At 41.6% G+C, this 17,659-nt stretch overlaps 2 protein-coding genes across 5 annotated transcripts; both read left to right on the plus strand.

The window, feature by feature from the left end:
* Positions 1 to 3,564: 3,564 nt before the first annotated feature.
* arr3b (arrestin 3b, retinal (X-arrestin)) lies at positions 3,565 to 10,160 on the plus strand. Of its 2 annotated transcripts, XM_060063025.1 has the most exons (17): positions 3,565 to 3,663; positions 4,246 to 4,276; positions 5,662 to 5,692; positions 5,796 to 5,856; positions 6,167 to 6,211; positions 6,327 to 6,520; positions 6,790 to 6,849; positions 7,145 to 7,221; positions 7,346 to 7,460; positions 7,559 to 7,643; positions 7,746 to 7,818; positions 8,054 to 8,191; positions 8,293 to 8,373; positions 8,483 to 8,506; positions 8,958 to 9,011; positions 9,388 to 9,417; positions 9,718 to 10,160. In XM_060063025.1, the coding sequence occupies exons 2-16, from the start codon at positions 4,269 to 4,271 to the stop codon at positions 9,398 to 9,400; spliced, it is 1,059 nt and encodes a 352-aa protein (XP_059919008.1). In that variant the 5' UTR covers positions 3,565 to 3,663; positions 4,246 to 4,268; the 3' UTR covers positions 9,401 to 9,417; positions 9,718 to 10,160. The 2 variants fall into 2 exon arrangements, with proteins under 2 accessions (XP_059919008.1, XP_059919007.1); XM_060063024.1 differs by lacking the exon at positions 9,388 to 9,417.
* A 306-nt stretch (positions 10,161 to 10,466) lies between these two features.
* On the plus strand, positions 10,467 to 17,580 carry rab41 (RAB41, member RAS oncogene family). 3 transcript variants are annotated; one of them, XM_060063055.1, is made up of 8 exons: positions 10,467 to 10,652; positions 11,831 to 11,889; positions 12,039 to 12,092; positions 13,002 to 13,107; positions 13,430 to 13,541; positions 14,468 to 14,561; positions 14,983 to 15,049; positions 15,451 to 17,580. In XM_060063055.1, the coding sequence occupies exons 1-8, from the start codon at positions 10,574 to 10,576 to the stop codon at positions 15,513 to 15,515; spliced, it is 636 nt and encodes a 211-aa protein (XP_059919038.1). In that variant the 5' UTR covers positions 10,467 to 10,573; the 3' UTR covers positions 15,516 to 17,580. The 3 variants fall into 3 exon arrangements, with proteins under 3 accessions (XP_059919038.1, XP_059919036.1, XP_059919035.1); XM_060063053.1 differs by lacking the exon at positions 14,468 to 14,561 and adding an exon at positions 13,909 to 14,002 and having other exon boundaries at positions 10,469 to 10,652; XM_060063052.1 differs by lacking the exons at positions 13,002 to 13,107; positions 14,468 to 14,561 and adding exons at positions 12,416 to 12,521; positions 13,909 to 14,002 and having other exon boundaries at positions 10,470 to 10,652.
* Positions 17,581 to 17,659: the final 79 nt, after the last annotated feature.

Consider the following 17,659-nt stretch of genomic DNA (forward strand, 5'->3'; position numbering starts at 1 on the left):
AAACACAGCCTGCATATGGTTATGATCATCGTTCACTTTCCAGGGCTTATTTTGGTCTTCCACCACACCCCTCGCTTCTCCCTCCCCTCTTCTCATTCTTTCTTTATTAGATGCAGTTTGTAACTCCATGGCTGGGTCCTCTTGTTGTTATTCAAGAGTCAGCAACAATTCAACCACCACCCAAAGCCCCGACTCGATAAAACAAACGGATAGAAGCACAAGCCCCCCTACTCATAATACCCTTTTAAACCAAACGCGGGCCAGGCTTAGGTTAAACAGCTTCATGTTGCACTGTGTTCTTTGATCAAGTTCATTGTGTTTTAGTCGACATCTGTTACAAAGAGACATATTCTGAACGTTCTCAACTAATTTCTCTTGAATTTAATATATGAAGAAAACGAAGAGAATGCATTTATTATATTGGGGGGTCAAATTTGTATACAGGGTGTATGCATTTGTAATGATTGTCTATGTACCGACCTTGTTCTGGTGTGGGACGACACAGACGTTTGTTGTAGGGTGGGCTTACAAACGTCTATGTAAATAGACCAACATATCCTGCACAAACACACACACACACAAACACAAACACACACACACACACACACACACACACACACACTCATATAGACACACAGACACACACACACAAATACACACAAGCACACACACACGCACACACCAACACACACAAACAAACACACACACGCGCACACCCACATAAACACACACATGGGTTTTGCATACAGGAAATAGTTTGCATTCGTATTTGCATACTGTACAACGTGAATAACATAATTTAGCGGTCAAGTTTGAATCTGCGTAGGCAGGCTACTATCATAATGGTCTCTACACATACAACATCTCTAGTTGTTCACATACACAAGCATACTCACTACGCTCTAAGTGCAGCTCATTTGACATTTGCCATGTTAGTGATATTTACTTTTCCATACGGCAGGATGCAAATCAGATTTGGCTTGGAACCACTTGCTCTCAGTTTGTTTGTTTGTTTGTTTGTTTGTTTGTTTGTTTGTTTGTTTGTTTGTACATTGTAACTGTGTTGATCCATTTGTAACCAACCAGCCACATAATCAAGAAGTATTTTCAAACTCAGGGTAGTGTCAAAGTGATGCTGTGAGTAGACCTACCTAGCATACACAGTCGATTTTTTTTATTAGTGAATGGTCAGTAGTAGTACACTACGCCTGGCGCAAACGCTATGCAAGCTCCTTCTAACCTCAGGCAACTGCCGAACAATGTAAGCACTGCAAAGATTAAAAAATAGATGCATGTGTAAAGAAATACGATTTGCCACAGAAAGCCAAAATAGCACACATTCATACATTTCACGTCAAATGAGCTTTGATTTGTAATTGATTATTTGATTAGGCACAATATTCATCAATATTGTAGTACTGGAGGAAGCCTTTCTCGAGTATTGTTCCTTTTGGGGACTAATCGAGGAGTCTTTAAGTTCATCACGTCCTTAAACAAGGGTGAACCATATGGTTCAATGTGCTATTAGGAGCCGTATTGTCAGTCTGTTGTTTGGGTCTAAATCGGGGCAAGATTATCTATAAGGGGATTATGGGTTGACAAAGTGTGACCTCTAGGGTCAAACTTAGTGTGTTACCCACTGGAGTCAAATGGTCTATAATTTTTAAGGAGGGAATTAAATATATTATTCCCCATGAATTGTTGAATACCTCAGCATTGATAACAAAGAAACTTTAAAATTATAATGCTTTAGGTAGGCTAAAGCTCTGTTCAGGAAACCCACCTCTGTGTGTGTGTGTGTGTGTGTGTGTGTGTGTGTGTGTGTGTGTGTGTGTGTGTGTGTGTGTGTGTGTGTGTGTGTGTGTGTGTGTGTGTGTGTGTGTGTGTGTGTGTGCGTGCGTGCGTGCGTGCGTGCGGGTGGGTGGGTGTGTCTGTGCGTGTGTGGGTGTGTGGATGGGGGGGGCGGGGTGTGGGGGGGGGGTATTTGTGGGAGAGACAGAGAGGAAGTGAGGGGAGTGTGTGTGTGTGTGTGTGTGTGTGTGTTTTCCTGCATTTATGTACTTATGTGCATGTGTTATTTAAGAAGCTGTTACAGCAGCTCAGAGTTTCTTAAAGAAGTCAAGCATCAAGCTGCAAGAGGCGCAGGCACAGACTTGTAAGAGGCTTTCCTGCTAAGAGGCTAGCCCATACACTGAAAAACCTCAGTCGTAAACCTAATCCTCAACTCTGAGAGATCTGCAGATACAGACCAACCCACAAACGGAAACATCTTTGAAGGAATCTTTGAACTGAATATGGCAGTTAGTACATCATTTAAGTTCATTGCTAGGACACACTGCCAATGACATCACTTTTACAGAAGAAAACTATAAGGAAAGGACACAAAAAAGTCTGATCATAATACAAATACATATTTATTATAATATTTGAAAAAACAATCTATTAAACAAATCATAGACTGGTTTAGTTGTTTAGGTGAGAGTTGATGAATCTTCACACAATAAAACAAGAAAATAATTAAAACGTACTATCACAGCATTGTTCAGAGATTAAATGCAGGAATTAAAAAGCTGGCAGCTCAAATTGAACTATACCACTCAATACATGTTCCAAGTCATGGGATACCAAGCCTTTGTGGTTCAAAACCCTTACATGTAACTAACGAATATGCAAGCTCCCAGTGAGGCCAGTTCAATTCAGCAGAATGGCATTCCAGGGAAGACAGTGTTCATCCAAAAAGGAGTGGGCTCCATGGTCCGGCTTTAGGAGAGCCAAGCAGATGTCCCTTTATGACAGAGAGATCCATTTAATTTAATTCGTGAACACCTGGTAGAGAGGTTACCTCGAGTCCAGCAAGGCATTAAAGATCATCTGCAAATCGTTCAACTTGGTCCCCTCCTAATTATTATCAATTCAATTTAACTGTGGAGGTGATGAGTTGTGCTTTAAATCCGTCTTATGGATTCGCCGTGAGTTTATGTCCACGGTAAACTGCATGGGGGTGTGGGGGTGCCTGCCAGGAAAAAGTATGCACTATTGGCACTGGACTCAAGTACAAAGCTTGATCTTTAAACCCAGGGTGCGTCTATTCATGACCCAGCAGGACATTGTGTGAAATATTAAAAGTTCTAAAACTTATTTGGCTCATATACAAGATGTTATAGGCCTACATATGATACATCATACTAGAAAGGCACACTGCACTCTGCAAAATGTAACTGTAAAAACTGTTTTGTAAATTGTCTTTTTTATATTAAATGACATATCAATGTAAATGTAAAATAACTTATCTTACCGATGTTATGTTTCTAGTCAATGTATCTCAACATAACATTAGCATACAGCTTATTCTGATTCAATGGCAATTGTTGAAAACAATGCACAATAGTTGATCAAATTGGAAACCAACCAGCCAACACGCCACGTGCACAGAAGCAGAGGAAAATCCCATGCCCTCCTGTAACTTACTCACACCTACCTTTGAACAAAAACAACCTGACTAATGGATTAATCTGACCGTATCTAAAATAGGAACCTGGGATGACAAGCCCTGGTAAGCTGGAGGGACGGGCCACCTGCCTATAAGAGGCAGGACGCACCCTTACACGCACCACACAGAGACAACTGTCACGGAATACATAACACACAGAGCGGGAACCAGAGGTGAGTAGATGAACTGGTCACCTTTGGGTGGGTATTCGATCCGAATAAGATAGGATTTTGCTGTGTGCCTGTCAACCTGTGTACATGTTGTGCTCAGAAATGTTTAGACTTATTTTGGTATGTTTCAAAGGGTTGGTATGATTGTACATTAGGGCTGTGGTCTGGGCCTCCTGAGTGATATCCTGGCTTTGACTTTGATTCAATCAATTAAAAACAAATGCACATTCATGTATATTCATATGTATTATTTAGTAACAGGGTTAGGGTTAGAGGGCTAGGGCTAACTAATCATGAATATTTACATATTACTATTATGATTATTGTTAATAATAAATAAACAGTTATGAATTGTAAATTATATTATTGATATTGTTATTACGAATTGTTAATACGAATAATGTTACTCGTAGTTGTAATAGTTTGAATAGTTTGAAAGAGATTGTTGGGACATTTTGTAGGCACTTCGGAATTTAGTGGGCCTCATCTTAATAGTTTAACAACTATGATAAACACGTGATCTATTTATGTTTTTTATGTCTTATTGTGTCTTATGTCTTATGTCGTTTTTTGCCTCATTTGCAGGAACCCTCAACTAACCTGTCGAGATGTCAAAGTAAGCCGGCCTTCCGACCATTTACACTTGTTACACACTAAAATACATGCTATATTAAAATATATATATATATTCAGATTTAACCAGGTTAGTCCCATTATCGATTAAATACCACAGAGGTGAACCTTAATTTTAGACATTTACTTTGGGTGAAAAAAAGTTTGACGAAGCAGAACAGTTCTGTGATTGGAACATCCGTTCGCATCACAGCTTTAAGGATTGAGGTACTGTATATCGTATCAGTCTCCGTTGGTTTCAATGTCATTCCTCAATACAGTTGAATTGCCAAGTTCAATGACCTGTCACACACCAGGGGTTACTGCCCGTTTAAACCCTTTTAACAATCTCGACCACCACACCTATCTGTAATAACGTTACGTAAACAGTCTCATATATGTTAACTCTAAAAGTAGGAGGCCTACTGCCAAAAAAAACTAGAAGGAGGGATTAGGCTAAATCCCATAATAACAGAGAAGCCGGGGGGGGGTTACAACCTCCCCTATGTAACTTAGTCTTAGTATAAACATGTCTAACCTCTGCCTTTGGGCTTATCGGCTATCCTGATACCACAGATCGGGTGGATTTCACCTTGAGTGAGAAGCAGGGGAGAGCATTGAGGAAGAAACGTCTCACAAGATGCGGAAATAAATATCATCTTATATTATAGTAATATGACGCTTTATGTCAATTGTCAAACTCTACTCATCCAAATCGAGTGAGAGCTGGAAACGGATAGTACAGAAACAGGATGAGTGACGAAAGAACACTTTGTCAGCTGTCAGTTTAAGAAGCAGTATGAATGGAGACAGGATATGTTCACATCGAGATCATGACGTTTTGTGATAGTTAGGCCCCTGCTTGTCCGGATTACACCATCGCCACCAGCAGTCGCCCTATTTACTAATCCATGGTTCACCTAGCGAGGGTTGGTGGTGGTTGAGCTGGGGGGGGGAGGGGATCGGGGAGTTGTAATTGGCTAATCTTAGTGACATACTGTGACCTTTAGGTCTCTCGGGGTTAACAGGAACCCTGATCAGTGCTCCACTATCATGTAAAGCACTTTCACTTTTAAATTTAAAACCGTTTTGCACAATATAGTGTCAGCCTCCTTGTGTTAGCCTTCCTTTCCTGATGTGTTTAGGTCCTTATTATCTATTGGCCTGTATGATTGATACTGTATTTGTCATCTCCTGTCCTCATATTCTGCAAACCTCTTGCCTTGAAATGCCCCTTAAGTGGAAAAATACCGGATTTGGATTGGTGGATTTTGTCACTGATGTATTGATTGATTGAACAGCATTGTGTGGATGTGTTATTGCGTGAATGTGTTATTCTGGAGCCATCAACGAGATTCTGTCCTTTGCCTTTTCCCCTTCTCAAACCAGAGTTTTCAAGAAGACCAGTGGCAATGGGGATGTAAGTTTCTTCTCGGACCACACTACAAGAAGCTACTGAAATTACACTCATTTCCCCCTATGAATTTCCATGAACTTGTGTATTTTCTCTATTTTCCACCTAGTTGACCCTCTACTTGGGGAAGAGAGACTTTGTGGACCATGTGACCTCTGTGGACATTGTTGGTGAGTAGCAAAGAGATTTGATCAAGGATATCTATGTTATTTGACACTTTTGTGTACCTACATGAAAATGTAAGCACAGTTGGCTACGTGTATTAAAGCTGTTTGTGTGTGGTGTTATAATTATGATATGCACACCCAAATGCCTGCATTGTCAACTTTCGACATTAGAATTGATCAAATGGGAACAAGTAAAAAAGATAATTTTCAGGTTTTGCTTATCAGCGCTTTTAGCATTTTGTTGCATTTTCTGCATTTCAGCACTGATACAAATCGTTTCGAATGATGAAATTTGATCTTCTCTCATTTGTAGATGGGGTGCTGAAGGTCGACCCTGCAAACCTCAATGGCAGAAAAGGTAACTCAATCCCCCCCTAGCCTCTATAATGCTTTTCAGTAGCAAATACAACTAAATAAAACATCTAACCTGACCATCTACGCCGCACTGACTCCCACGTCCACTGTCTTCATAGTGTTTGTGTACCTCGCCTGCGCTTTCCGCTACGGCAGTGAGGACCTGGACGTGATTGGGTTGTCCTGCAGAAGAGACATCTGGGTGAAGCGCGTGCAGGTTTTCCCAGTCCTTGGAGGGGGCATTGGCAAAACCCCCATGCAAGAAGCTCTGGTGAAGAAAGCTGGGGAGCAGGCTCACCACTTTTCTTTTGAGGTACAGAAAAGGAATTCTATGAAACTCAACATTTCTCTTCTTGTCCTGTTTGGATTAAACCAAATCATATTTTCACTTACGTTTAATTATTAATTATTATTAATTATTTTGTTGTTATTAATGTAGGAATTCATCACATTAAGAACAAATGTTTGCTTGATTAATTGCAATCAATATCAATGATTCATCAATAAAATTCATAACTGAATCCCTTCACTGCCACTTAGTTTCATGAAAGTTTCCATCTTTTTCTTGTCGGCCTGTAATAGATGCCTACCAATCTGCCATGCTCAGTCGCTCTGCAGCCTGGACCTAACGACAGCGGAAAGGTATGTTTACACTTTACTGTTATTTCCCTCTTTCACACAGTAGCCGTCTCTCTCTCTCTCTCTCTCTCTCTCTCTCTCTCTCTCTCTCTCTCTCTCTCTCTCTCTCTCTCTCTCTCTCTCTCTCTCTCTCTCTCTCTCTCTCTCTCTCTCTCTCTCTCTCTCTCTCTCTCTCTCTCTCTCTCTCTCTCTCTCTCTCTCTCTCTCTCTCTCTCTCTCTCTCTCTCTCTCTCTCTCTCTCTCTCTCTCTCTCCTAGGATGTGTAAATCACATGTTTTTCTGTGTGTTCTTCTTGCAGGCGTGCGGTGTTGACTTTGAGCTCAAGGCCTATATTGCCAATGCGGCTGATGACGGCGATGAGGTCATTGAGAAGAAGTGAGTATGCGTTCTCTGTTTTCAAACGTTCATCTTCTGCTTTTTAGTAAGTCAGCATACGCCGCAGATGGAAGGTGGCTTCATACTGAGTCTTCTCCTCCTCGTGGTTATGTTCTCGCTTCAGGGACACCTGCCGTCTGATGATCCGTAAGATCCAGTTTTCACCCGCCAGCACAAACGCTGGCCCCAAGGCGGAAATCACATCGCCACTTCAGCTGTCGGCCTCTCTGGGAAAAGAGGTAGGACAAAACAAAAACTAAAGTTTTCCCTCGTATTCATGATGCATGGTTATGTTACATGAAAGCATTATCTCAATTTGAACCTTTTTATTTTTTAGAACTACTACCACGGAGATCCGATCTCTATCAACGTAAAAATCAATAATGACAGCAGTAAGGTTGTGAAGAAGATCAAAATAACAGGTATGTAATCAAAAAAGACCACAGAGACATTGTGTTAAATAGTGGTCGTCCGTACAGAATCCATCCTAATGATGAACATTGTTTGTTTTGTGTTATAATTAGTTGAGCAGAATACCGCTGTTGTTCTGTACTCGTCTGACAACTACGTTAAGGCCGTCTGCAGTGAGGAGTTTGGGTAAGGCTTCCAACATAACACATGTTCTGCTACAGGCAGGGGAAACCGTTGATTTACATGCAACCTAATAATGTGATTGATCGAAAACTCAATCACTTTAAAACGGTTGTATCCCATTGTTATACTTGTATTTTTCATTTTAATTTACCTATTTCAAATTCAAGCAAATTCTAATCCATAAAATGTTTGTTAGTTTGCAACTTCCCACTTACTGTCACACTCCTCATCACTGTAGGGAAACAATCAACGCCAACTCCACCTTCGAGAAGGAATTCACCATGACCCCCCTGCTGGCCAACAACAGCGAGAAACGGGGCATCGCTGTGGACGGACGCCTGAAGGACGGAGACACCAACCTGGCCTCCACCACCCTGTAAGAACAAGCATGTGCAGTCCCGTTCTCCGCTGCGCGGGTGTGATTGTATACCATCCTCTTCAGCTGGAAGCTTGAATATTCTCGCTTTCTTTTCCCAGGTGCCAAAGTGGTGAGAAGGAGATGCAGGGTATCATCATCTCTTATAAAGTGAAGGTCAGCGTGTCTTTGTCCAGCGGAGGGTAAGGCCCAGCTATACACTATTACACTTCCTGACTTATAGCCGTTGGTTTTACTCTCCGTGCCATGCTACGCAGAATAGCTCTAATCGGTCTGTCCTGCTATTCACAGCCTGCTGGGGAGCCTTACAGGAAGGTGAGAGAGACCTTCTGAATGCATGCACACACATTCTTCTTCATTGGTGTCTTATGAATATCCAACTGAACCGAAAAATATTATGCATTGTCGGGGCAATTTCTTTACGAGATATTGCATCTAGGACAGATGAGACTTCAAAATGCAAAAAAGTACAAAATAGTTGTAGACAATTGACCTATTTTAATGTAAGAATACACAAGTCTCCTCTCTAGCTGAGGGAGCCCAGAATATAGTTTCACAGAGCTATATAAACAACCTCACAACCCTCCCCACAATGCAATTGTCAATGATCAAATCAGGGATGGCTAGGCAATACAAGGAATAGGAAAAAGTATATATATATATTTTTTTAAAGTATAAAAAACTGATAAAAAGTAAAAAATGCATGTATTTTTCCATCACAGCATGCAGTATATACAGAAATTAATATTCAACTTCTTGTTTTTAGTGATGTCGTTGCAGAGCTTCCTCTCATCTTGATGTCCCCTAAGCCAGCAGGTGGGTGAATTGTGCCTTTTTAACCTAGTGGCCATCTTGGTTCTAATAGCAAGCTTGGATCGGAGAACTGAATACAGAATACCAAGGTGGAAAAAATAGGAATTATAGGTGGATGGTTAGCCTAGCCTATGCAGAGTTTAAAACACTGCATATGTGGTGAGACATATTCTAACTAATAATGCCATTCTTTTATTCTTGTTTTATTCAATGCATCGTCTCATTGTGAGCAGAAGTGTAAGTATAAAACCTTAGCGACACTATATATAATGACATTACTTTTGATACTTTGTGGGATGTAGTCCTAGTGATGCTAGTGATGTGTGTGTAGCTTTGCCTTCCATTTTTAAACTCCCGTTTTATGTGTATCTTATGATCTGCAGCAAACTGGAGTAAAAGTGTCATTAGTTCAGGTGAGGTCACATTCAGTGCGATAGTCAATGGGCACAGGACATACCTGCAATTTACCCAACTTTAAAGGACCCTCTTGATAACCTGTGTCATAAAAACATATACACTTAACAAGACTAACTTTTTTCAGTATTGCGACACACATTTACAAGAAGTAAAATGTCAAATAAAATAAACATGTACAGCACAGATATTGCTTGCATTTAGCCTCTTCAGAATATGTAACACTAGTTTAGCTAGAAGAAATATGTTGGGTTTAATCAAGACAAGATGACGGATGCAATGTGTCCTTCCCCCCACAGATCTGATGTCACACTCGAGTAGAGGCGCCAGTGGACCAGAGATGGTTCTCTGTACCAGCGATTGGATGAAAGTACCACCAGGAAAACTGCACATCAGCCAAGATGGACACAGCAATGTTGTTGCACTACTGACTCTTTATTTAAATCGCAATCACTTCAATCAAATCCTCTATAGTACTATTGGGTATCGACTCTGACAAAATGCTCGTTTGAGTCCCTTTCTTTAGACCAAAGGTTTTCTCGCAGAAACATGCTTAAATAGTTTGCAGTTGTAACTTTGGTGTGTCTTGTTTTGTTTCACTTCCAATAAAAAAATAATGTATTGTAGAAAATGTTAACTGTTGTGAATTTTACAATTGTGTACAGTTCTTTTCAGAAACATACACAAATTGATGTCAAGCTGTGCAACTAAGAGAATAAATTCAGTGATTCGGTTTAACCTCCTTCTTGTTCTTATTTTGGTTCAGACTTGAGTTGGTTTTGTTTTCGATGCAAAACCTTATAGTAAATTAACATTGTGTATTTTTTATTCTGGTCGTTTAAATACCCAATATCAAAAATATAGATTTAACTATAAATGCAAATATGTAAATATAACATAAGAAGTATAATATATAAATAAAATGAAATGGCAATCTCTACAATATAAAAGAACAGTCATCTCAAATCGTCTGATAAATTGATAAACAGTCCAGGGATATACAAATGCACCTTGCCCCTCGGTAGTTCCGCTGGTGACCACTGAGGGGCGCCATGTTTCGTCCATGCGCGTAACGAACCCACAGCGCTCAGTCAGGATACACTTTTTCCTCCTCCACAGTCTCGCCTGTATAGCCGTTGTTTATCGTCAGTAAATATGTCAACCACGACCGGCGGCGGAGAGTTTGGCAACCCCCTACGAAAGTTCAAGCTTGTCTTCTTGGGCGAGCAGAGCGGTAAGTGTACCAGGACACCGTACGTGGATGTTGGAATGTTATATAAATCAGTGAAAGCGATAGCTGATTGAAGCTAGTGTAGCTATCGAACGCCACTTTGCTAGCCCATCTTTAATGTGATGCTCCGTGCATTGCAGGAACGCTGCCTGTTTGTGTGGCGAAATGTAACACTAATTTGATGAACGATTACAAATTGCAAACGTCCATTTACTCCCAAAATTGTCCGTCGATGACGTCGTAATACGGGTTAAGCAAGCTAGGCGTCTCATCGCTCAAGTTAACAACAATCCCCTGTTCGTTTCAAATGGCAGCGTCATGGTGATGCACGATTATCAGTCGTCCTAACCTAAATCCTACAGAGCCATTGAAATAATGTACGCGTTTAATTTTCAATCAGATAACCCAGATATGGAGCCTTGCGTTCAGTGGTGCCTCAGCATCCTCTCGTCGCCACCGTCACCTCTGCGACGGAGCTATCTTAGCTAACGCTACAGCTAACGCTACACATACGTGTCAAAATACCGTCCCCGGACAATGTTTATTCGTCTCACTTTATCTGGTCGCAGATACTATATTAAAAGTGGATTCCATGAAAAACATGTTTTACGGTGTCTTGGGTCGGCTTCAAAATATCGCTTTATCTCAAAAGCGTGACGTATCGGGATGCTATGCTTCGTAGCTCCCCGTCTACCAGCGCACGGCTCGCTGCGTCTTGCAGAGCCACGTCGGCCACAGGAAACGGCCGGCTGTACGATTCACCCCCCATGTGCAATGAAACTATAGACCAGGCACTGACACTGCCTTGAATGGGACGGGTTTACATGCGTGCTTGTTTTGTTGGAATCGCTATCACTTTTCTTACATCCACGACACGGCTGTTTCAGAAGCATTAGAGCTTCACAATCAATGTGTTTCCAAAAGCCAACATTTTTGACTCCACCCTATTTGCCAGCTCAGCGTGTGGGTGCGATAGTCCACACAGAGCATCATTGATGTGCTTTTCTCTGCCGGCTTTCTCAACATGACGCAATGTGGGGAAAATCAATTTGAGGATGCTTTTCAGGTTCAAAACATGTTGAAAACCTTCTACTCTAAGATATAGTTTGGGTCCTTTTTATGTATTTTTATTGTGTTCAGTCATAGTATGTTTATGTATGTTCTTTTTTTTATGGATACAGTTGGGAAGACCTCGCTCATCACCAGGTTTATGTATGACAGTTTTGACAACACTTATCAGGTAAAAGGTCATTTTCCGAAGCGGTCATGAAATTTGTTGATAGCAATTCAAAATGTGTATTGCTTGAAGCTTTTAATATGAAATACTTTAGTGTACATATGACCTGTGAAGCAATGCAATTATTAATATACCAAATCATTTTCCCACAGGCAACAATTGGCATCGACTTCTTGTCGAAAACCATGTACCTAGAGGATCGCACTGTAAGTCGGCACGGTTCTGTTTAACCAATACACTGTTCATATTGCAATGGCATCATTCGTAATTCATTATTTAATAGAGCTCAAAGATTCTTGTGTCTTCAATGTTTTTTTTAAGTAGAATCCATGAGCATGCCCATTTCACCAAATAATCTCACCGACACAGTTTATAACCAATCAAAACATTACAGCCATGACGTTTTTGATTTAAGGCATTGTCTTTTCATGTCATTTTTTTTTTTTTTAAATGTGTGCATTGTATTTGTAAATCCCTTGTCCGGGTCATAAACTCCACCCGTCCCCACACTGTTTGCGGTTGGCCACAGATTCGGCTGCAGCTTTGGGATACAGCCGGACAGGAACGTTTCCGCAGCCTCATCCCGAGTTACATCCGCGATTCAGCTGCTGCTGTGGTGGTTTATGATATAGCCAGTAGGTATCGTGGCTTCTGCTCCCATACGAGCACGGAAGGGCACCGAGTTCACCAGTCCGTTAGTTTGATTTGGACGGTGGTCTCTGAGTGATCTGAGGATACATCAGACTCAATAACTAAGAAATCAGCCGCCCTTAAGTTCAGTGTCTATGATGATATGACACATTGGGATTTCTATCTTTTTCCTAGACGGATGATTTATGAATACGCAATTTATGATTGGCATGGAAAAGTTCTCCAAACTGCCTTCGTATTTTCTCTTCCATTTAAACAGATCATGCATGTTCTGTTTAAGGACAATTGGCCGCAGTCTTGGCACCTTCCACATTTAACACATTTTCCCCATTCCTTTGTGAAAGGCTTTCTTCACCCTCGTTCCCTGGCTTGCAAAAACCCTTTATCCTTCAGTTTCTTGATATTCTCTTTCCTCTCACCTTCTCTGCCTCTTCCTCTTCCTCCTCTCCCGTTCTAATCTTCAGGTCAGGCTCCAGCTTTGGGACACTGCCGGACAGGAGCGTTTCCGTAGCCTTATTCCCAGCTACATCCGTGATTCCACCATCGCTGTTGTGGTTTATGACATCACCAGTGAGTCAGGGCCGCAGCCCTTACTGTAGCGGTGTAGGACCAATGAGAATAGAGCTTATGGTTGCATGCCCTTTGTCGTTAACTGTTTCCTTGATGCTTTTTATATGCACAAGCTGAGATTCAAACCTACCCTGTTCTCTTGCGTTTCCCACTGAAGGTCTCTGCTTACAAACTAATATATCTTTCTATATATTTTCTACATTCAAACCTTTTAATATAGGAAATGGCTACTTGGTGCACATTTCTGCTAAGGCAACAATTGATATATATGTTGATGATCACATCCTGCTTGTTTTTATACAAATATTTTTCTTCTTCCCAGATCTCAATTCGTTCCAGCAAACCTCAAAGTGGATTGATGATGTCAGAACAGAGAGAGGAAGTGATGTCATCATCATGCTTGTCGGAAACAAAACTGACTTGGCCGATAAAAGGTAAACGGTTGTGGGAGATGTTAGTAATATATCCAGGGGTGACAGTTTCCACAGTGAATAGTGATTACCTGCGTAGTTTCTTCCACGGTCTGGATCCCTTGTTCATGCCCTCATTTCATCAAATTTCCTTTTGCTACTCATCCCTTGGTATGTCACCATGACATCACACCAGATTTGCTATATTTATTATTTGTAAATTCATTTATTTATTATAATTTCTGTTTATTCAAGTTCCTTTTTTTTGATTGGTTTTCTTTGTCGTGGTCTGTCTCCCTGTTTCTTTTTTTTTTATGTTACTCCCTCCTTAATCCCATGCCACCACACATCCCCTCTCCACTCGCTCCGACCTCTGGCACCACCATGGCAGGCAGGTTTCTGTAGAGGCTGCAGAGAGGAAAGCTCGTGAACTGAATGTGATGTACATAGAGACGAGTGCCAAGGCTGGCTATAACGTCAAACAGGTTGGTGTCCCAGCAGCCGCCTCATTCGGGGTGGGGGGGGGGGGGGGGGTGGATGCGTGTCAAAGCCACTGCTACTGGGAGGCCGATGGCCATAGGGTAGAGAGGCTCGTTTGGGAATGTCTGGAGAGATTTACCCTTACATTGTGTTCTATGGATCTGATGTAGACTCGTTTCTCTCTCCCTCAATCTTGCGAAACGGTCTCCGCTTTTCATCTCCTTTCAGCCCGCTTCCTTTTTCCCTTTTTTATTTACTCTATACTCCTATACCCCTCGATGTAACTGTACTAACCTCTTATTTTCCTTATCAAAACCAGAGTCTGTATTGAGCTCTCTTTGTTTCTCTCCCTCCTTCTCTCTACCCATCCTTTGGCCCGGTGTCTCTCTCTCTCTCTCGCTCTCTCTCTGGCGTGTCCTTCCATACCTGTGTGTGCGTCCACCTTGCCCTCTCTGCGTGGCCCTGAGCAGACAGATCTCCACCGAGGGGGGCGAGCAGAGGGCTAAGGAGCTCAATGTCATGTTCATAGAAACCAGCGCAAAAACTGGCTACAATGTCAAACAGGTAGACATGCTGGCGGCCTGGCCTCGGAGGCACCTGCCCTCCATCACAGCTTTTCTGTTTCCCTCCTCCCCCTGGCATGTTTTCCCGTCCTGCCTCCAGGATACAGTGTTCCCCTCTGCATACCCTTTTTTCACATGATACATTTATGACAAGATCTATTGTTAAGCGTTACTATTTTCCCTCTTGGATCCCCAGCTTTAGTGAATTGCATGTCAGTTAAAATAGGAGAGGCTTGCATGGTAGCCACCCCCTGATGCCTATTTGTCTTAACTCAACACTAAACACCCACTGTCTGCCTCACATACTGTGGAGCATTTGTGATGTAACAGCACTGTCATGGATGATGTGTTCACAATGTGCTCTGCATTGTGTGTTGCAACACTGTTTGGTTCCTCACATGTTCCTGTCGTCTTCCTCTCAGTTGTTCCGTCGTGTGGCTGCTGCCCTGCCTGGAATGGATAGCACTCCAGAGAAAAGCAAAGAAGACAGTATCCTTTTCTTGTGTGCCCTTATTATTCTAATTATTGACATTGCTGTCGTTACCATCATTATAACCACAACCACTTTTCTTTTAAAGCAATTAAAAAGCAGAGCTTTGCTGGCAAATGAGTGAGGAAAGTGAGGATGCTTTGAAAGAGGAAGTGGTGGCTGCATAGCAATGGTATTACAATTGCAGCAGCATAGCCTCTAAATAAACATTTTCTCTTTGGTTTGATCAGAGTACAGAATAGATACAACACAACAAATGCACCGTCAGTCATGGAAAATGGTTGATTTAGCTTACAGTGCTTTGCATGCAATCTGCTGTGCTTTCAAACCCACCACCAGATAGTACACGCGCACGCGTGCAGCTAACGGTCGTTGTTGCTTTAACCCTGGCCCTCTCCAGTGATCGACATCAAACTGGAAAAGCAGCCCGAGATGAGCGTCACTGAGACCAGCTGCTCCTGCTAATAACCCCCCCCCCCCCCCCCACACATTCTCACCAACAGCTTGTTTCTCGGTGGCCTCTTACTCCACCCATGGCACAGTGCCATGGCGGTGGGTGCCTCCTCCTCCTCCTCCTCCTCCACCCTTTCGACTCAGTGACTTTTCCGAGTAACCTTGTGGATGTGCTATTCTGTATCACAACAGATTATCTGGGACAAAACGAAGAAAAGAAAAAAAAAAAAAAGGTAGAAGAACATAATAATGTGCATTAAACAAGAAATAGGTTAATAATGGTCAGATTCTCTCTTATTGTTTAACTGCATGGTATTCTATAGGGTTGCAGATTGACATAGATCATGGTTCTTAAGTTATTGCACCATTCGGAGCTTGATTGCTGCCACTCCAGTCATTGTTGTAAAGTAATATTGCTTGGGGATACTCATTGTTTGCTGCAAGGTTGAGATCCTAGGATTGATATTATAGGTTGCTCTTTTTGCTTTAATGGTCATTTGGGACTGTGAGAACTTCTCCTAAATATGAGAGATCCGGTATGTATTGATTGCTGGACATTTCAAATTATTCTGAGCCAATTGAAGTAACTTGTTGCAAAAGATTTGATTACTACTTTATTGTTATTTAAACTACTCCTTTACACAGAGTGACCATTAGGACCAGACTTTTAAGAAACTAGTAGAAATGAACCTCAAGGGAATTAATACACTCAGTTTTGTGTAGGAGTGACATTATTTCTAGATGATTTCGAGAGGGTCGCCACCAGAGGGTGCTACAATAGCGAGATTGCACTGATGTGAGAAATGGATGGTGTTTCTTTTTCTTTTCAAAGGGAATCCATCCCTAACTCCATTATCTGTAGTACTAACCTAAAAGACGTTTGACCAGTTTGACCATATCCACTAGCGACAGTGTTGGATTGACCATATACGCATACCACCACTTGATGATCGCACAGGCATTCTTTAGTCGGCCGAAGAAACATTGTTTGAAAGCCAGTGTTTAGTCACCATAGTAATTATCCCTGCCCTCCATGATATTTACGCTAGTGTTGTGCTGATTACACTTATGGCAGTAACATGCAGCATGCTCTCACGTGCAGGAATTCAATGGTTAAGAACACAGATGCCTTCCTTGTTCACTGACGGTGTGCACTGAAACAAGCCACAATTCTTGTAAAATAAATACATGCGCGAATTCTGCAGACTGACTAATGGCTTCACTAGTTGTTTTGTAGAGCTGGGATATGAGTCTCCTCGGATACCCAGCTAAACGCGTACCAACACCCTCGCTTTGAATAGAGAAAAGTGCAGAGAAGTCGAAATTGCAGCCTTTTTGCTAACGCCTTTTGTGCGACTGTTGGTTTTCCGTGTTTATTTATTCTGTAACTCAAAACAACTGAATAACGGTGTACGCTTGACCAAAATGACATACTAACACGCATGTTGAAGGTTTTTTTATTTTGTGTGTGTATGCCTGTTTGGACACTACTAAAAGACAACGTGTGTGTGTGTGTGTGTGTGTGTGTGTGTGTGTGTGTGTGTGTGTGTGTGTGTGTGTGTGTGTGTGTGTGTGTGTGTGTGTGTGTGTGTGTGTGTGTGTGTGTGTGTGTGTGTGTGTGTGTGTGTGTGTGTGTGTGTGTGTGTGGTTTTCCCTGAATTTCACACGGCTGGGAAGTCTTTTTGCGGTGTGATTAGTCAAGACGGCGGTTTAGTCAGACGACACACATGCACCCTTGTTTCTAGACACAGTATCACAATACTTATTAGCCATATCGCTTTTAAAACACAGTTGTGCATTTTGTTGTAGGTTGTTTTAAAACTGTAAACATTTAAAACAATTGTAAAGTATTTAACTACATCGAACAACAGTCCTAATCCTAGCAGATTCTCTATTGTCACTGATTGCTCTGTGCTATTCTGACTTGTGTCTGTCCATATAAAAATATGCTGTCTACTCGTGTTTAGCAACGTTTGTGTGAATAATGTACTATGACTATCTGCTGTATAAAAAGGAGAGGCAAATAAAAAACACCCAAATGTAGGTCTGTGGTATAAAATAAAGATCTTTCACCAAGGTTTATGTCTCCTGCTTTTCAATGTGTGAGAAATTAAGCTAGACGAAGGTCCCTTGTATTGATTATGTAGGCCTACATT

The sequence above is a fragment of the Gadus macrocephalus genome, chromosome 10 (assembly GCF_031168955.1).
Source record: "Gadus macrocephalus chromosome 10, ASM3116895v1".
Lineage (NCBI taxonomy): Eukaryota > Metazoa > Chordata > Actinopteri > Gadiformes > Gadidae > Gadus > Gadus macrocephalus.